Source organism: Rhinatrema bivittatum, chromosome 9 (assembly GCF_901001135.1).
Source record: "Rhinatrema bivittatum chromosome 9, aRhiBiv1.1, whole genome shotgun sequence".
Taxonomy (NCBI): domain Eukaryota; kingdom Metazoa; phylum Chordata; class Amphibia; order Gymnophiona; family Rhinatrematidae; genus Rhinatrema; species Rhinatrema bivittatum.
In genome coordinates, this window is record NC_042623.1 from 110,455,179 (window position 1) to 110,476,658 (window position 21,480).

Sequence of the window (21,480 nt, forward strand, 5' to 3'; positions counted from 1 at the left end):
GTACAATACAACTCTTGTAGTGTGGGGAAGAGCACCCAATGTAAGTTGGTGAATCCCTGGGCCGATGGCAGATGACAACGCCCCCAGGGGGATATCCTGAGAGGGACCACCGGCTAGGCTGGAGTATGGAGACAGACACAGATAGTTCTTTATTAGAAAGGTAGTAGAACCACCAGAGGTGGCAGTAGTGAGCTGAAGTACTCGGCAGTGCTGAAGTCCCTCAGATACTGGAACTGTGATCTCTGAGTTTGCTGAGCTGTAGAGAGAGACTATAGGTAGTGAGTAGACAGGGTATGCTGGATACATAACCAGTAGATGATACACTCACAATTGTAGATATATCTGTAATGGCTCCTATGCAACCGAGAGTCTTCAGTATATTCAGGATCAGGAGCCTTTAGGCGAGTACTGGTTCCTAAATGCAATCTGGAATAAGAACTCACAATATCTGTGTATGTGATGGCTTCTGAAATAGAAGAGAATCTCTGGAGGGTTATAGAAGAGAGTCTTTGAAGGGTTTTAGGAACATGGGCCCTCGTGGAGCGAGTACTGGTTCCTTTCTGCAATATGAAATAGTAATTCACAAGATATAGGTAGGTGATAACTTCTTAGACAGAAGAAAGTCTTCAGTATTAGGAACATGGGCCCTCGTGGAGCGAGTACCGGTTCCTATTTGCAATAGAACTCAAAGTGTTCATGTCTGCGATCGCTTCCAGGCAATACGGAGTCTTCTGAGCATTCAGGGATGTAGGCCCTCGACGAGTGAGTACCAGATCCCATCTTAGAATCTGAAATCAAGAAGAGAGAGCGGGGCCCCCGAAGAGCGGGTATCCCTTGGTAAGTTTGTGGAGGCAGAGCAGCGGAGAAAGAATTCCCCTTGCTAACTTGATTCGTAGTTGCAAACAAAGACATTTTAAGGTGGAAGCGGATGACGTCACTACGGGGGGACGCCCCTGAGGTTCGTGCCCTTGCCGGTACAAACTCTGGAGCTCGCTCACGCGCCCTTATGTCATCAGGAATATGGCGGATCCGCAGCATCAGGCCAGCCCGGGGACACTGGGAAGAAGCGATGAGGAGAAGCCGCGGCAACATCTGTCCGTCAGACCCGAAGGGAGTTGCCACAGAGGTAGAGAGGGTGGAGCGAGAGTGAAAACAGGCACGAATGCAACAGGAAACTCACCCAAAGATGAGATTTGTGCAATGTTCTCTCAACCTAGCTTCATGGACTCTCTATCTGGGTAACATCAAGCTAGGTTGAGAGAACATTGCACAAATCTCATCTTTGGGTGAGTTTCCTCACTCCGAGGGTCATCAAACCTTCACAAGAGAGAACTGTTCTGTTCGTACATCTCACTTTGAATGTCAAAGTGGCCCCTAACCCTTACACTAATACCTAAACCTCACCTTGAGTTACTAGGTGGGCCTCCCATAGAGATATAAATACCTATCTAGGATTGATGATACAAGTCAATCCTGTCCTACATATTTATTTATTTATTTATTTATTTAACAGCTTTTAATATATCGGTGTTCGTGCAAGCACATCACGCCGGTTTACAATAAACTTGAGAAAGGAGGAAATTACAAAAAACAGGGAGTGGGGGAATGGAGCAGGAGCGAAAAAAGGGGGGGGGGAGAGGGGGGAGAGAGGTAAAGGAGGAAAGACAGCAGCTGAGAAAGGTACAAGGAACGTATCAGTATTTACAGGATAGGTTGCTTAACGAGGTTAGAACATGGTTGATTATTACAGCGGTTAATGAAGGATAAATAGATTATTTAATGATATATATTAAAGCTTAATTACAGCAGTTATGGTGGATTATATTGATAACTTATTAAACAATTAAACACATATATATAAAATATTAGCTTATTTACAGCAGTTACAGCAGGTAATAACGGTGTCTTGATTTAAACATAAAGGTTGTAAGTTTTAACTGGGGTTACAGTGGAGCAGGGTGGAAAGGTGGCGATGGGGTGAGAGGTGGGCGGGGTAAAAGGAAAGGGTGAGGGGAGGGAGGGTGGGGGGGGTATGGGTGGGTTGAAGGGTGTCACCTAACTAAACCTGCTGGGGTTCAAGCAGCTCCCCTGGTGCCAATGTTCATCATAGAAACTCCATTGAAAGGTCCAGCTGCAGGAATAAATATATTTTAGTCTGAACTGTGCTACTAGGTAGCCAGAGGCTGTATGTGTGAGAAATATGAAGACTCAAATGGTAGCAATGGCCTTGATGGAGACATACTCCCAGGTTGGACTAGCCAAGGAAATATTAACCAATCAAGGGTTAATGAAACCCTGGGAACCTCAGTTTATCATCCGTAAACCAGTGGGCTGGTGGAATGTTTTAACAAAACCCTCAAGCAGATGCTGAGGAAGTTCATTGTGGAGAATGACAAGAACTGGAATTTGTTGTTGCCCTATGTATTATTTGCAGTCCAAGAAGTTCACAGAGCTCAACAGACTTTTTCATGTTTAAACTAATAAATGGGAGAAGACTGGAGAAGGAACTGACTTCTGGAAGGAACCTGGTCATCTGTGTAATCCAGATCCAGGAACAACTAAGAAGGGCTAGAGAAGCTGCACACCTATGTCTGGAGAAGGCCCAAGATACCCAAGCCCTGTAATATAACCAGTCCGCTGTTCAACAGTTATTTCAATGTGGATCCCATGTCTTCATACTCTTCAGAATGTAAATTATTGTCCCATTGTCAAGGCCCTTATGAGGTAGCGGAGGAGATATATCCCATGAACTATAAAGTGGCCCAACTGGATAAAAGGAAGAAGGCTCAAATTTTCCATATGACCCTCCTAAAGAAGTGGGTTGTACCAACATGCGGCCTTGTTCAGGAGAGAATTTTGGCCCAGAAATCTCACCAAAGCCCAGACTATCACTTGTCCCTTTTTGGGACCAATTCTCTGCCCTTCAAAAAAACTGACCTAGACCAGCTGGTAAACCAGAATAAGGATGTATTTTCCAATTTTCCAGGCTGAACTCACCTCACTTGCCATTATATCATTACCCCTCCAGGAGTGGTGGTTCGACAGCAGCCATTCCAGAGGCCAGAGTCATATGCTAGAGACTTAGACAAAACAAATGCTCTGATTCAGCATATTAGAAAAAAACAATAGGGCCTAGTCTTTGCCCATTTTTCCTAAACCAAATGGTAGCATACGGTTCTCCTTAGACTTCAGAAAAATCTCTGAGACCTCAAAGCTTGATGCCTATCTGATACCTCCCATAGACAAACTCATTGAATGGCTGGGAAGAAGACAGTTTATGAATATTCTGGGTTACAAAAGGGATATTGGCAGGTCCTTCTTACACCAACAGAAAAAGAGAAAACAGCTTTCTCTACACTTTCTCTACACTTCCAGTTTACAGTTCTGCATTTTGGACTTCATGGAGCTCCCATTATGTTCCAGAGGTTGGTTTCCTACGTATTAAGCCCACACCAGGACTATGTCACAGCCTTTCTTGACATTGTTATATATAGTGGCTACTGGAAAACACATTTGAACCAACTAAAGGCAGCACCTACAGTCCTATGGAAGGCTGGGCTGATGGCCAACCCCAATAAATACCTGCTAGGGGCTCAAAAGTATAATACCTTGGATACTCCCTTGGGAAGGGGAAGATCCATCCTCAAGCACAAAAATAAAAATGATCACCCCGCAGACAAAGAGTAAGGTGAGAGCCTTTTTAGGATTCATCAGATACTACAAAAGATTTAGATTCCACTTTTTGGTACTTCAACTCATACATAAAAGCAGATTGTATAGGTATGTCCCTATCCCCACAGGACTTACAATCTAATTTTGTACCTGAGGCAATGGATAGTAGTGACTTACTCAAGGTCACAAGTGACAGAGGGATTTGAAACCTAGTTTCCCCTTGGTCATAGCTTGCTGCTCTAACCACTAAGTTACTCCTCTACTCCAAACCACTCCTTTGTCTGCTGCAGAAGAAGGCCCAGAGAAGGTCAGCTGATCCATGGATGCAGACAGGACCTTCCAGATTTTTATTATTATTATTTATTTATTGATTTTTCAACATAAAATACAAGGCAAATATATCTTTGTACAGCAAAATAATGAGATCATTACCAAGCAAACCTAAAGTTAAAGAAAGAAAGAGAAAAAAAAAGAAAAAACAACATAGAGCTAACCAGCTCAACCATCTCTATTGTTGAATACACAATCTTTTAAACAAGGGAATGTCTTTATAATATGGAGATTCTTACACAATTTCAGTAAATAAAAAGAAATAGTGGTTACTCAACTCCCATAAATGTATTAAATGCCTAGATTATTTGGGTGCTGTTTAAGTCTGTGGGCTCTTTTGGTTTTTAAGGAAGTTACTCAGCTGATCTGCACTAAAGAAAATAAAGGTGTTATTTCCCTTTCTTACCACACATCTGCAAGGATATCATAGAAGAAATGATGCACCACTATCCAATACTTCTTTTTTCATATTTAAGAAAGCCTTACAGCGATCTTGTGTAGCTTTAGCAAAATCGTGATACATCCAAACTTGACCACCATAGAAGGAAGTATTAAAGTTTTGAAAGTAGTGCTTCATTACTAAATTAAGATCCTGAAAATAAAGAAACGTCATCAGGAGAGTTGCTCTCTCAAGAACCTCTTCTGATCCTTCCAGATTTTTAAAGAAGGCTCTATGCTCAGAACCATTTCTGATAAGCCTGGTCTTCACCAGGTGTTCGTGGCCCAGACAGACACCTCGGAGGTGGGCTTAGGAGCAGTCCTGGCACAAGAGAAAGATGGCCAGGAACACCCAATGACCTTTATTAGCTGGAAGCTAATGGAGAGGGAGAAATTGTATTTAACAATTGAAAAAGAAGCTTTAGTGATCAAGTGGGCCTTAGAAGCCTTCCTGGTATTAGCTGCTTGGCTGCCAATTTATACTTGTGACAGACCATCAACCCCTTGTGTAGATCACATGAAATAAGGCGTCCCCATGGTAGGGTCATGAAATGGTTCTTGGCCCTCAGGCCCTTCAACTATAAGGTATGGAATCGAGCCAATAAGGAGAATGCCAATGCTGACTTCTTAGCCAGAGAAATATCCCTGGTACAGGCAGGGACTCAGCTTAGGAAGATTAAGCTGAGGGGAAGGTATGTTGAGGAGTATTCAAGAAAGACCTTCAGAACACCTTAAAGTAGTAGCTCCAGATATCTGGCACAGTCCAGAAGGGAATTCTGGTCCCAGGGCATTTTCCTTAGCTGGGAAATAAGAGAGAAGGCCCAACTGAGAACAAGGAGGCCCCCAGAAAGAAAGAAGTATAGAATTTGCTATAACTATTTATGTTTGATTGCTTGTGACTTTTCTTTAAATACTGCTGAGATAAGTTTCTGCTTGTTTCAATTTTGTGTAAATAATAAAAGTCTTGCGAAGAATGGCTGGAGTTTATTCTCTTCTGTCCTCTGTCACATTTCCCTAAACTGCTCCTAGAGTTTTACAATAGGATACCAAAAATGGTGTTTATCTGTATTTTTATGGCATAGACTGAAATTTTGGTGCTTTTTTATGAATTCAGTTTAATAAGGTGTACATTTTTCATGGTGTATTGCGCGGTGTGTGTATATGACTATTGTGAAGTGGTAGGATGATGGAAGTGGCAGTGGGTGTGTGTGTGCATGTTTGTGGCTTGAAGGGGTGGCAGAGAGTGTGTATGGCTGGAGGGGACGAGAGTATGGGTGTGGGTGTGTATGTGTATATATGTGGCTAGAATAGGATGCAGAGTGCATGTGTGTGTGTATGTGACTGGAGGGAGCAGCAGGGTGTGTGTATGGCTCTCCCCTCCCTTTCCCCAATCCATTGCACTGTGTGTAGCTAGAGAGTGTGGCAGGATGTGTTTGTATGGCTGGAGGGCTGGTGGCAGGCTCTCTCCTTCCCCATTTATTCCACTCCCTTCCCTGCTTATACTTCCCATGATCCTCTTCTTAGATAGCAGAGCTTGGGCTCCCTGCAACCTGCTGCCCCTCGGTGTCCGTTCCCTCTCATGGGCCTTGTGCTACTGTTGGCCTGCTCCAAAACATTTGGGCAATGCTGAAGCAGCAGGATGACATCATCAAAGCACCATCAGATGGGCCTATTTTTGATGTGTGTGTGGGGGGGGGGGGGGGGATTTGTTAAAACTGAAAATCCAGTTTCCCCATCAAGGGTGTTTTTTCGGGGTTTTTCAGTTTTAACCAAAAATCAGAAGCCCTACTCTTAAATCTACCTCCTTTCATTTTCATCCCATGACTCCTCATTCAGAGCCTCCATTCCACTGAAAAAGTTCTGCTTCTTGTGCATAGATACCTAGTAGGGATGTGAATCGTTTTAGGACGATTAAAATTATCGTCCGATAATTTTAATATCGTCTTAAACCGTTATGGAACACAATACAATAGAGATTCTAACGATTTATCGTTATAAATCGTTATAGACTCGTGAGCCGGCACACTAAAACCCCCTAAAACCCACCCCCGACCCTTTAAATTAAATCCCCCACCCTCCCGAACCCCCCCCCCCCAAATGACTTAAATAACCTGCGGGTCCAGCGGCGGTCCGGAACGGCAGCGGTCCGGAACGGGCTCCTGCTACTGAATCTTGTTGTCTTCGGCCGGCGCCATTTTCCAAAATGGCGCCAAAAAATGGCGGCGCCATAGACGAACACGATTGGACGGCAGGAGGTCCTTCCGGACCCCCGCTGGACTTTTGGCAAGTCTTGTGGGGTCAGGAGGCCCCCCCAAGCTGGCCAAAAGTTTCCTGGAGGTCCAGCGGGGGTCAGGGAGCGATTTCCCGCCGCGAATCGTTTTCGTACGGAAAATGGCGCCGGCAGGAGATCGACTGCAGGAGGTCGTTCAGCGAGGGTTCCGGCGCCTCGCTGAATGACCTCCTGCAGTCGATCTCCTGCCGGCACCATTTTCCGTACGAAACGATTCGTGGCGGGAAATCGCTCCCTGACCCCCGCTGGACCTCCAGGAACTTTTGGCCAGCTTGGGGGGGGGCCCTCCTGACCCCCACAAGACTTGCCAAAAGTCCAGCGGGGGTCCGGAAGGACCTCCTGCCGTCCAATCGTGTTCGTCTATGGCCGCCGCCATTTTTCGGCGCCATTTTGGAAAATGGCGCCGGCCGAAGACAACAAGATTCAGTAGCAGGAGCCCGTTCCGGACCGCTGCCGTTCCGGACCGCCGCTGGACCTGCAGGTTATTTAAGTCATTTGGGGGGGGGGGTTCGGGAGGGTGGGGGATTTAATTTAAAGGGTCGGGGGGGGTTTTAGGGGGTTTTAATGTGCCGGTTTTGCGATTTTACGTTTTTTCGATTTTTTTACGATTTTTCACGATTTTTCACGATATTTTACCCCCCCCCAAACGGCAACAATACGATTCCCTCCCCCCTCCCAGCCGAAATCGATCGTTAAGACAATCGAGGACACGATTCACATCTCTAATACCTAGTAGATATTTAAATATCTCTATTATAATTTTCCTAAAATTCGCCAAACTCAGCACTACTCGCAAATGCACCTTCTCCATAGCAGAACTCTTTCCCAATGGAAATCAGACTTTGTGATTCACTTCTTCAATTTAGAAAACTCATTAAGACCTTTTTATTTAATCTAGCTTTTGGTTAATTTTACCCTACCATTTTACCTATTTGATTATTATTCATATTAATTTTATTTTCAAGTTACTGTTTTAATTTATTTTTATTTTGTTTTTATGTAACACATTATTATTTTGATTTTAAATGTATGTTGTTTTCTATTATTCTTGATTTATATTGTGTATGTTTTTATGTTCACCGCCTAGGCCTTCTTAGTGTTAGGTGGTTTATAAATGCAATAAATGTAAATGTAGGACAGGGTTCCCAAATCTTTGGGGAGTGTGGACCCCTTTTCAACCTCCAAAATGTTTGCGGACCCCCACATGCATCTCTTTAATGTTTACATGCAGTTAAATACCATACAGAAAACTGATTAATGTAATAAATAAATATATACTCTAGAATCATTGGTAATGTATAAAACTTAATATTAAACAAGGAATGGTTTCTGATATAAGCTGTACTCTCCCCTCCTGTCCTCCCTTAAGCTCCTTCCTGAGTGCTATTCCCCACCTCCCTCAATAGCCCCTTCCCAAGTGCCTTCCCTACTGCCTTGCCTTCCTCCACCAATGAACCCTTCCTGAGTACTCTTCCTCCTGCTCTTTCCTCTATAGACCTTTCTCTAGTTCTGTACTTCCTGCCTTCCTCATGCAACCCCTTCCTGAGTGCTTTCCCTCTTGCCTTCCCTTCTTCCCTGCTTGGCCCCACCTATGTCCTCTTCACTAATGCCTTCCCTTCTGTCCTCTCCTTCCTATATCCCCATTCCTGGTCCTCCATATCAAAGCCCCTGCCTGAATACTTCCCCTCCTCCCTGGCCTTTTTCTGAGTGTTGCACCCCCCTCCCCATAGTCCCTTCTCAAATGTCTTCTTACTGTCATGACCCTTTCCTGAGTGCCTTGCTTCCTGTCCTCTTCCTGGTCCTCTCCCTCCTTCCCTATCCCCATGGACCATTCCAAGCATTCTTTCATTTATTATCCACCTTTTTGAATAAGAAATTCACCAAAGGTATGGTGTTTTCTGGTCAACTAATTTGAAAGGTAACTTACAGTCTGAAGGAGACTTTAGCAAGGACTAAACTTGATATTCATCAATAACAGAATTAGACAAAATGAGGATAGGGTTAAACTTGAAATATGTCAACAGCAGGACTAAGAATACAACACATCTCAGTAAAATCAGCACAGGACTAATTAGATACAAATATAAACATCTCAGCACTGCAACAGGTTTGTAGCAGCATTTTCAAGGCACTCATATAACTACAAACATCTCAATAAAATATGAGATTGCAGCAGCACTTTTAAAGCACCCCTATAATATACCCAGTAGTTTATAGCACTTCCTTCTGCCCTCCTACCTCTTAAGGCCCTTTCCAAGTGCTTTCACTCCTATGTTCTCCCTCTTGCCCTCTCCTCCCTGTTATCCCTTCTCTGTTCCTTTCTGAGTGCTGAACCTGCTATGGCCCCTGTCTTCTGACCTCCATCATGGCCATACTATTCCCTCAGTCCAGCTTTTTCCTTCACTACCAGGTCTTCAGGACAACCAGAGCACATATAGCAGTGGCCAGAATTGCTACTCAGGGGCATCACCCTTTTGCTGCTGCCTCTGGTCATGTGGCACAGCGACTGTTGAAGGTGCTGGTGGCAACATGCTTCCTCTCCTCTCTGCATAGCTTCAGACTCCTTGTGGTGGCAATCAGCAATATTCTCCCCCCTCCCCCTTCATTTCAGTTTGGGCTTTCTCAAGGCTGTGATCTTCCTCTCCTTGGTGGGATTAGGCAGCAGGAACCTTTAGAGCAGAGCTCCTCAGAGATTAGTCAGCCCGCTCTACTTCTTAGCAGCTGTACTTTCCTTTCCTCCCTTCTTGTGGGCCCCTTTGATGGTCTTGCAGACCCCTAGGAGTTCCTGGAACCCAGGTTGGTAAACCACTCTTCTAGGATATATATGTTCAGATCTTTAAGTCTAATCCTGTAAATATCCGTTGCTCCTCCAGTCTTTCAGGCAGTGCTGTGAGCTCTTGAACCTTCTGTCTAGTCCTTCCAGCTCTGTGCTGCTCGTTCTCCCTGCTCCCGGCAGCGATCTTGTTTCCTGTATAGGTTTGTACTTATATTGAGATAATATTAGCAGTGAGTTGTCAGAGCTTGGCCCTACCTTCCAGTACTCATACCTTGGCTACATTCTGGAAGGCTGCATTATCTTCAGCTTCCGCTTCTACTTTCAATTCCTATTTATTCTCCTGCATGGGGTCCTGGATTTCTGGTTCATTCTTGTGCCTTACTGTGTTCCAGACCTCACGTTCCCTGTTTGTGCCAGGATCTAACCTCACTTTTCATGCCTTGTTGTCCACCAGCACCAGAGGGCTGAACTCGAAGGAAAGGTGGATGGCCTAGGCGGAAGTCTCTCTGTCTTGTGGAGGCCTGGACTTGACTCCCCTGGCATCCAACATTCCTGGGGAACTCACAGACATTATGCTTTACAACGAAAACCATTGACCATTTTAGTAGTCACCTTCTGGACTTACACCATCCAGTTTATTTACTTTTGGAGATGTAGTCTCCAGAATTGTACACAGTATTTTAAAAGAGATCTCATTGGAGACATATACAGTGGCAATATTACCTCCTGCTTCCTCCTGACCAGTTTTTACCATCACCTTCTCCATCAGTTTGGTCACCTTAAGATCATCAGATATGATCATCCCTAAATCCCGCTCTTGCTTCATGCTTCAAAGAATTTTATTCCATATACTGTACCATTCCCTTGAGTTTTTGCAACCCAAGTGCATGACGCTACATTTTTTAGCTTTAAATCTTAGCTCTTAGACTCTAGACCATTCTTCAAGCTTTGCTAATTTGTCCTCATAGTTTTCACACCTTCCTGAGTGGCTACCCTCTTGCAGGTTTTGATAACATCCATTTGACCTCTTTCCCAGTCAGCTCTTGGGTATAGGGGCACATGGGAAGGGCCACGGGCCATGCAAGACCCTATGACCTCTCGGGGATCCCGCACAGGGGGGAAAAGTCAAGTTTTCCAAGGCTGCTTTTGCCTTACCTGCAAGAAACCCATGAGTTAAACCACATTGACCTTTGGCAATGGGCCTACACCTCATACCTATACCCTTTAAACCATATATGATTCTATTCGCATTGGACAAGAGTCAGGTTGGCATCTTTCCACTGGACTGATTGTCTGGGTGACATTATTCTTTAGTTTTTCATTCCTTCAATGCCTCTTCTTTCAGAATACCCTCTCACGGAAATTCTAAGCTAGAGATCCAAGAACTTGAAACAGGGAGAAAACACACACTTTTCTTCTCAATCCATTTTCCAGGAGACTGAATATCATATCCTATAAAGGAAAATCCATGTTAACAGCACAATTTCCTGTCATACCAAAGACAAGCAACCCTGAAACACAAAACTCAAAATTAAGCAAACATATGCATTGAAAAAAATGCAAATGAAGGCAAGAATATGATGTGAACAATTTTTTTAAAGGATTTTTATAGAAAGCATTTTTTTTCTTTTATGCACCTTTTCAATTCTTTTTCATAATTTTGTATATTTTTCTAAATTTTCATATTTTCTTTCAAAACCAAAGTCTCTGCAAAGGCAAACATTCCTTAACTTCAGGCCTCTCAGTCTTTAAAATGTGAACATCCTTGAGTCTTCTGATCTTTTATCCCATCTTCATTGGGAAAGTCATCATCTTCTTTTTAAAAGTCCATTGTCCCAGTGAGAAACCAATTTCCGACAACTGTACAGGAATTTCTTTCAAACCACAAACAGTTCCTTTAATTAAACAGCAGCGAGTATCAAATGTTTTGCTCCCAGCTGCAAATCATCTCATAATCTACAGTCACAATTTAAGATTTTGACATTAACCTTTTGAGTGTTGAGTGGTAAAGATCCTGACTAGCTACAGAAAAAGTTACAGTGATATTTATATTTACATGATCATTGTGGTCTAGTCAGGGAGCTTTCTTGGTCATTCCAACTTTTAGAGAAATTTTGCAAGTTTGTTTGTGTGCTAGGGCATTTTTTCATCATTGCCTCCCGTACTTTAGCATTGTCTTCTAATGGATATAGATTAGAAAATAATTATTTGTTGTCTTGTAAAAAAGTAAAATCATGACCTGTTAGGGGAAGGTAAAAGGAAAGAGAGTGGGATGGGTCACTAGCAAGCTGATATGATGACTGTACTGGTATAATGTTTTTATGATTGATTATTGTTGATTTTATGAATTATGCATATTATGTATACTGCTTTGGGTGATTTTTTTAAACCAGGAAGGTGGGTAATAAATATGTTAAATAAAAAAGATTTCAAAAAAGTGTGACAAGGCAGTTGGAAGAACCTGTGGAATACTAGAGTGCATAAGAAGAGATATTACCAGTAGAAAAAGAAATGATAATGCCTCTGTATAAATCACTGGTGAGGCCTCATCTGAAGTATTGTATCCAGTTCTGGAGATTATATCTTCAAAAGGGTATAAACAGAGTAGAAGCAGTCCAGAAAAGGATTAATAAAATGGTGCAGACTCTGCTCCATAGACCCTATGAAATGAGACTAAGGGGCTGAAATATGTATATTATAAAGGAGAAGTGAGATTGTGAGGAACGATAGAGACATTAACATATATCAATGCTATAAATCATTCCAAAAGATAGACTATTTCCTGGAAATGAGGCCCAAAGGGAGGAGTAGCAAAATAAATTGTTTCTTCACATAAAGGAAAGGTTGGTCAAGGCATGAAATAGCCTCTAGTGCTGATTTGGGTAGAGGCAAAATCAATAGCAGAATACAAGAAAGCATTGGATATACACAGAGGATCCTTAGTTGAAAGGAAATAATGATAAAACAGTAAAATTTCCATTAGGAAATGATACATGGCATGCAGATGGACCTGCTGATATATTCTATGCATTTAAATTACTTTTTTTTCTTTTTAATACAGGTAAATGGTTTAACTACGGGATTATCTTTCTTGTTTTGATCCTTGATCTTAATATGTGGAAGAATCAAATTTTTTACAAACCTCCAGCATATGGTCAGTATATAGGTCCTGGCAAGAAAATCTACACTGTAAAAGATTCTGAAAGCCTACAAAATCTTAACAGGACAACATTATCGTGGGAATGGAGGTCCAATAACACCAACCCTAATACTAACCAGAGCTACGTCAATGGAGACATGTTCTTACACAGCAGATATATTGGAACTAGCTTGAATGTCAAGTGCCTGGCCTTTATTCCAAGTCTATTGGCTTTTGTTTTGTTTGGATTCTTTGTTTGGTTCTTTGGACGATTTCAAAAGAGTGAGCAAGGCATGGAAAACAAGGACAAAACATACACACGCATAAAAAGGAAATCTCCATCAGAGCACAGCAAAGAGATGGGAATGACCATTGAAAATTTAAAGGCTTCTATAGAGGAAAGTTTAAGTTTGCACAACACATCTTTGGTTACTGTAAGGACAGAAGTGAATGAAATTGAAGAGCCGCCTTCCCTCCTGGTTTCTGAGAAGTTAAACTTGCAATCTAATGAGCAAGAGACCTTGGCACCAACAGAGCCAGTTGGGCTTCCTATACCCAATAGCGAGCCTATGGCATAGTCCCTCAACCAGAAAAAGAACGACAGAATCAGGAGCTGAAACTCAAATTTTACTTCTCATAAATTAAAGTTTACATAGTGGTTAGAAAACAATAGTTATGCATATCCTGTGCTATAACGGTGCTCATATGTGCTTTTTGTAAAACACTTTTTTCAATTTCTATAATAGATGTGCCTATATTGAACTTTCCTTTACAGAGTAGATTGCCTCTCACAATAGCACAGGCTTTTTACTAATGTTTTGATTTGCTTTGTGATATGGTGTTAGATAACTTGCAGGTATAAAGTTCTAACCATAGTGGTGCCTTGATATGTTATACTTACAAAACAATGCTGTGACATACAGTACTGTGCAGGGTTTTTGTGTACTCTTCTTGAATAACATTAGATTTTTTTCATCATCAGACACACAGATATTTGTGAAAAAATGATTCTAATAAGGTACCAGACTGAAATGACGATTTTCTTACTTACATTGAGCTGCAATAGACTTGGTAACATGGGCAGTTGAACTGCAGGGTAGTGTGGCATGTCGATTATCTTTCAGTTCTTGTTGACTGGCAAACACAAATACAGATGTATAATTCCATACCAGTAGGGAGATAATACATGGGTCACTACTTATAAAAATGTGTCTTTCTTCACTAGTAATAGCAATTGAGTAATAATATCTTTTGGTGTTTTCCTAGTACTTTCCGACGGTCACCTGTCCTTACATCCCCTGCCCTTTTGCACATTGATAATATTTAAAGCACCCATTTTTAAAAAAGAATTTGCCCCATATTGTACCTTTATGGATAAAAATCTTTATAAATCAATGACAATTATCTTTAGAAAATGCAGTAAGATGACGTTTTACCAATACAGTGTCTTATTCAAAAAAGTGCTGTCTTCCCATTCGTTGTCTATGGAAGAAATATGCATTGAATAAGGCCCAAAATATATACAACACATTTATAACATTTCATAAAAGGACACCTCCTTCCTCCCTAGCAACTCATGAGTACGTAACATTTGACCATCCTGGCCTGTGATGCCAAACCACATTATTAGATAACATCTCTTTTTAGTTGTATGCTTCTTAGAATATTCTTCTCTGCAGAAGACCAAAATGCACCACTGCCCTCCATTCTGACCCTTTAAAAAAAAAAGAAGAAACCTTTGAAGCAGGACATCATACAAGTCTCTGCATCACTCTTGTTCTCAGGGCAAAGTATTTACAGCCATGGCAAGCCTTTATAATAGAGATACATGCTTTTACTTTACCCACTATATGAAGACTAGACAGCAGACCTATTCATTTCCAGTCTTCTGACTCAACTAATGTAAGCATTCCTCATCTTCTCCATGGTTTGTGAAGCTGATGGAACATCTTTCCTTGCTGTCCTCCACATATTCTCTCTCATCTTTTCTCTTCTGCTTCTATTGTAACAGTTCAGTTCATCAAGAGGGATAGTAGCCACATTATATATCATTCTTTATGAGTGAGAAAGGGGGCTCCATTCATTAAATACAGTAAAAGTCTCATTATCCTAAACTTAACCATCTGAAATGGTCAAGTAACTGGCATCTTGCCCAGGCAGCCCTTTGGGGGAAGGGGGGGGGGGGGTACAATGTTGGATTAGGCAGTAGAGTAGCGTTTCGCTGTTGTGCTTTGTGCTGAATGCACTCCACCACCGCCTTGCTTCCAGCAAGAAAGAAGAGGGGAAGGAAGGGGAAGGGAAATGGCAGGAAGGGAAGAGCTGGATTTGAGAGGAGAGTAGAGTAGAGTAACTCCAGCATCACCCTCTCCCCTCCTGCTCCCTACAAGGGACTGGACTGGAGGGGAGGGGAACTGACAGGAAGAAGAGATATGCTCATATAATCAGCATATTGAATTAACTGGCACCAGCTATTCCCTATACATATTGGATAATGGAACTTTCACTGTATATATTACTACTCAATTAACCCATCTTGTCCTGTACTTTTGGAATCGTGTTAGAAATCTAGATATAAAAATGTGAGTGAATAGTCAAATGTACACAGAGCAATACAAAAATCTACCACCAGACATAATATATGCATAAGATTCATAGGACATTACTTTTGGGGGGATTTGTGAAAATGGATTGGGAGATTATATAATCTATATCAGTTCACTTTTTAGGTAAGCTATATTACTTGGTAGTAACACTGACCTGAGCGAGCCTGATCTTCTTAAATATCAGAAGCTAAGCAGGGTCAGATCTGACCAGTATCTGGATAGGGAGGCCACTAGAAGAGACTTGGTGCTGTGGGCTATATAAGGCAATGGCAAATCTCTATGGTATTCTGATAAAAAAAAAACAAAACCCAAAAACACAGGGGTCATGTTCACCCAACACGTAGAAAGAGGATAGGAAAGTAAACATGGCTGACTAATAAAATGAGGAGCTTGGCTCTATCCATCAAAGAAGAGGTAAGAATTTTCTTTCAGTTGTCTTTGCTTTTCATTCAGTGTTAAACAGTTCACTCTTCAAATAAGCACAGCAGTGAGTGCATACTTACATTTGTTTACTATTGTCTTTCATTTTCAATTTTTGGTCCTGGACTTTGACCTAAGCCACTGACTTTTCCAAGTTTCTATAACATACTGAAATACTGTATTTCTAAGCACATAAACGTTCACTGCTATAGCTGATTTATCCCTATAAATGGTTCCAATAAAGTTATTTGGAAATCATGTTTTGTTTGTATATTCAGTTGTACTATTTTTGTATTCTGGATTTTTATTACTTGATGTTTTCTTTTTTTGTTTTTTTACATTTGATATACCTTGCATGGATTTTTGAGATAAGTCTATATATATCTTTGATGCTCAGACTTTCCCCTATATTTTTAAAACAAATTTGAGTGCATGTTTTCTTGTGCACAAGTGCATAAATACTCATACAAACACACATCCACAAAGTTACATCTGTTTTATCAAGGGCGAACTTGTGCAGACTGAACAGCATTAAAACTAGACTAGCACTGAACAACATTAAAGCCAACTTCTTATTTTGAAATGGAAAAATTAAGGACCAGCTTTATGAAATATTTTCCCCATAGACCCAGACTGGGAGAAAAGGTTTAGTAAATCAGGCTGTTAATGAGCAAAAATGTTTAATTAAAAATTATTTAAAAAATGAATAATAGAGGATATAAAAGCCCAAAAAAGGAAAGTGTACTACCATGGATTTCACCCAAGGCTTTCCCAACTCATCACAAACTTACAAATATATTTGCTAGATTTTAAATAATTTTATAGAAATTTTAATCATGAAAAGTGTTTAAACAAAGTAAAATTGTGAAAAATAATCTATCAAAGTGTTATAAAAGACAAACATTAAGCCTTACGCTTCACCTATGATGCAACTCCAACATTACTCTCTGCATCAACGGCAGGGAGTGGCAGGAAATTCGAATCAAACAGTTACCAACAAGGGCCCTGAACTTGGTGGTCAGTGAAACAGATAAGTGTGGGAGCTTGCTAGGCACACTGGATGGGCCGTTTGGTCTTTTTCTGCTATCATTTCTATGTTTATAGTGACTTCTGTCTTTCAAAGTCAAATATTTGTAGGGTTGCTAACTGTCCAGATTTTCTCCGGACAGTGCAGAATTTAAAGACAGTGTCCAGAATTCCGACGGAAGATTAAAATGTCCAGAAATTATCTGGATTTAAATCCTCCAATCAAACACAGTAGCAATTTGCATCTCCTAACCTGAAGGAGTGGTGGTTTAACTCCACAGCCAACAGTGGCACTACACTACCACCAAGAAGACTGAGCACTTCAGCTGCTTACACATGCCCCCCTGTCCCTGCTGCAGCAACAGCAATCTGCAACACAAGCCAGGGTCTTGTTAGCTTTGAATCTCTGCTTCTTCGGCCACCAGCACTTCCCCTCCTGCCTGAACAGCAAGAGACCCATTGGGCCACCAACATCTCCCCAAGTTTCCTTCAACCCAAACAGCATCAGCAAGAGACCAAGCTTGGCCACTGGCATCTCCTTTCCCATTGGTGGTTAAACAACAAGATGCCCAGTGCGGTTGCCAGCACCTACCATCCCCCAAAGAGTGAGAGGCCCATTGGGGCTGTTGGTATTCTTCCCTCCCACCTGAATAATGAAAGGTTCACCTGAGCCATCAGCATCTCCTCTCCCACTCCAACAGCAAGAGGCCCAGCGCAAACTACGGCATCTACCCTTCTGCCTGCGGCCGAAAAACAAGATGTTCAGTGGTGCTGCCCATGTGTAGAAGAAGAGATATAGATGAGAGAGAGCCTGTATGAGAGAGGGAGTAAGAGTGTCTATGTGTGAGGGAGTCAGTGAATGGGAGAGCCTGTGTGTGTATGTTTCTGTGTGAGGGAGAGAGAACCAGTGAGTGTGAGAAATCTGGTATGTGTATGTCTGTCTGAGAGAGCCAGTGAGTGTGAGAGATCTACTCTGTATGAGGAAAAGAAGGTAGAGAGTGTGCACAGTCTGTCTATGTGTAAGGGGAGAAAGAGGCAGTGAGTGTGAGTCAGTATGTGTGTCTGTGAGAGTGAGAGCCAGTGAATGTGGGAGAGCATGTGTGTGAGGGGAGAGAGAGAGGACCAGTGAATATGTATATATCACAGAGATAATATAAAGTTTCTGCAACCTCCCCCTCATTAATTCATGACAATATCAGCATGACTGGAAATCAAAGGTTCCCAGGTATGAAGAATTTTTTTATCCCTATTATTTTTTAATTATTGAACTTTGTGTCTGCTGTTTTGAAATATTTTATTGGGATTTGATAAATTTTTTAAAATGTTAATGAGTTAATAATTGGATGTTATTCTATTCATCAGCTGTTTTTGAAATATCTTTTTAACTTTATTTTTTATTAAAGTTTAACATTATTTCAAATGCAAAACATATTTCAAAAGAAAACTGAGGATACATTGCGAGAAAAGTAAAGAAAATATATAATAAAGATAATGTCAGCAGTATCCTCATGGTAACATATATAATGGGGGAGAAAGAAAATGGTCTTAGGACAAATCAACCATACAATTCAAGGTAATAACAAAAGAATAATAAAAGCTGCCTAGAACTAGCACTGCCCTCTTATATTAAAAAAAACAAAACATCTAGGATGGATTAAGAAGGAGTAGTACATCTGGCCTTGATGAAGTCCCGCAGCTGATGGGTCAAAGAAAACATATCTAATGGCATTAAGTATTACAATACATTTACATGGGTGACTAACAACAAATGAAACACCTAAAGCTAGCACCTCAGATCTCATAAGGAGAAATGTTTTCCTGCTCTCTTTGGTGGCACGAACTAAATCTGGAAAAATCCTGATTTTTTTCCCCCTTAAACAAAGCTTCACGATTACAAAAAAACAAACACAGAATATTATCACGATCTTGCAAAAATACAAAAGAAATCAACAAGGTGGCTCTATAATGATGATGTAAAGTTGAATTTTGTAAGAAATCAGTTAAATTCAGAGAGACATCTTGTTGTATTCTGAATTCTTCTTATTCAAGGGCAAGCAGAAGATTTTTTGAATAGGGGGATAAGCAGATTCCTGAACCAGCAAAATTTCTTTCATATATAATTTAAACATCTCTATAGGAGAAATTAGAGGAACTTGAGGGTAATTCAAGATGCGCAGGTTCAGATTTCTTGACACATTCTCCAAACTCAATTTTATGTGAAACCAGAATAGAATCCATCACTTGTTTAGTTTGTATTTCTTGAACTTTAAAAACAGAAGTCTCTGAATTAGAAATAGTTATTTCACAAGCAGACATCCGAATTGCAAACATTTGGAGTAAATATCTAATGTAAGTGTTACCAGCGAAGAAACTTGACTTCTCAACAGAAGCCAGAAGTCCCCACAAACTATCCAAAGTTACTAGATGAGGTTTGGTCTGACCTGAAGAGTGTTGATGGCATCTTGAATCATCGATGAACCTATTGCAGGAACCTTGTCAGATAACAGGGCCTCCCCTAATGCTGAAACACCAGACACACCACACCTTCAGCTATACTTCCCATCTCCTGACAAGGCTGACACAGCGCTGCTGTTCCCCGCAACAGTTCTTCAGTGGTGGCGGTGTCAATAATTTCTGGACTCAAAGCCAGGGCAACAAGAACACTTCAACTCAGCAAGAGGTTTAAAATTTAATTTATTTTGGCTTTTTAAAGAAGAGTCAAAGACAAGTGTTCCTGGGAGTTGCTATATGCCCTCTATCTGTAATAACTAGCATCTCAATGAATATATGATATGCCCTGACTTATATAATCAAAATACAGCACTACCGAAGTTTCCAGAATCATGTAACTGCCCACAACCTCATTTACAAAAACACATGATGCTGTTGTCATGACAATCTATCATGTATAGGAAATGCTTGTGAGGACATCCTCCATTCATTTGTAAAAATCATACTATTTACTTGTCTTCCCTGAAACCACCCTTCCACCATAAAAGTTCCTTTATCACCCTGGCTTTGATGCACTGTGTTCTTCTGTTCTTCTCTTGATATTCTTTGTTGTGTAAACAAATCGCAAGTCTGTGGCTTCAATAGGAGTTAGGCCTGAATTCCGTTTCTTGGCACCAGGATTTAATTAAAACTGTAACCTCAAAGGATCTTCTTTTTACCTGGTTTCTGTCCGTTGAGATAGGCATTTGTAAGACAAAAGCTTGCATCCTGGTTTCATGCGAACCCAGCTTCAGTGTATTATGAAGTAAATGTTGCCATTGAATATGTTGGTGCCAGTAGGTCTACTTCAGGGATATTCTGCAAGTCATGCTCAGAAAGGCACTCAAAGTTCATTCACCTCTGACAGGCCACAGTACAGCAGAGGCGTCTGGGTATTTTTCCTTCCTAATATTGTGTATCTGATCAATCATATTCTTCAGCGGGCAGCGAGACACCGCTCGGCAAATCAGGAGTAATGCCGGAAATCCAAACCTGTCCTGGCAATGCCACTTCTGCACGAGTGGCTAAAGCAGGAGGACGGGGCGATGATCGATCGATTGGGCTGAGTGAAACCTTAGCAATTGATGCATCAGCAGCCCCTTCAGCCAAGTCTGTGGTGACGATCGGAGAAGGCAGAAATGGTGAAAACTCCAGTATAGTAGTCTGCCGGGTGGCTCCTGCCAAGGGGTAAGCTTTTCTTTTCCCCATAGCTCTTAGGGGATAAGAAAATGCTAGGAAAGTCTACAAATGAAAAAGAGCAGGAGCTCCAAGTTCCCGCATCTAGTCAGGCAGCCATCTTGCACCCTCCCCCGTTTATGAAATATGTATTCTTTTTATTAATATGCTTTTGCTATTATTGATGTTTATATTTCTTGATTTTATTATTTGATGTTTTATGAGGAATGGTGATGTTTCTGTTTTTCCATTCTTGCACTGTATGCAGAGTCTGACTTTTTGCTGTTTCCAGTTCACTTTTCATCTTCACATTTCTATTTATACTTTAAGGTCACCTTATTCTATATTTGCTGAAGTTCCCTCTGTGTTCTGAACGTGTGACCAAGGTGAGCTATCCTGCCAGTGTGTAGTTTCTGTATAGGGATCTAGAGCAGCCTGGCTTGTTCAGTTTTCTTAATAGAAGATGTATTTGTGTTTTGGAGCCTAGAGTAATATTTGCAGCATCACATTTTCAAAGGTAGGATTTTTACTGTTTGAATGCTGGCAGTTAGTGCTTTTTTGGCATGAGAGGTTTACTATATTATAATTGCAATTCCGTTTAAGGGCCCAGCCCACACTCAACCTGCGTTACAGTAGCCCTAATGCCATATGTATTCCAAAAGTCTTTTTTGCAGGGTTTTCTGTTTGGCACCCCAACAGTACATGTAATATAATATACATATAGTAAGTCATATTTTTACCTCAGGTGACTACACTTTGAATGGCCTTTTCAATATAAAATCTGTTTTAATTATATAATTTTTAATTGTGTTTGGGAAGGGCTGGGATGGGGGATTAGGGTGGTTGCATAATGCTATAAGCTTTGCCTAGAGCAACCTGATATCTTTGCACTAGCCCTGGGATGCCAGTGGTGAGTAAAGGGGTCTGATATGAAGTAAAAACACAAGACAGTAGAGGGGAGTTGGTGTTGGGTTTCATGTGGGAATTTGTATGCTTGTCTTCCCAAAGCAGAAGAGTCTCAATTGGGCAGTGTTGCAAATGTGGACCCTTGGCCTGAGGTGATGTTGGCGCTACCTGTGAGGGAGACCCCTGCAGGACCCCACCATCAGAAGGCGAGGCC

General features: G+C 41.3%; 1 protein-coding gene across 4 annotated transcripts in view; it reads left to right on the forward strand.

Annotated features, from left to right (window-relative positions):
• Window positions 1-15,926, forward strand: part of TMEM117 (transmembrane protein 117) — a 636,987-nt gene extending 621,061 nt beyond the window's left edge. For all 4 annotated transcript variants that reach the window (XM_029616183.1, XM_029616185.1, XM_029616186.1 and 1 more), the window contains exon 8: window positions 12,568-15,926. In XM_029616183.1, the coding sequence (XP_029472043.1) occupies window positions 12,568-13,223 (656 nt within the window). In that variant the 3' untranslated portion in view covers window positions 13,224-15,926. The remainder of the gene's footprint in view (window positions 1-12,567) is intronic.
• The last annotated feature ends 5,554 nt before the right edge of the window (window positions 15,927-21,480 follow it).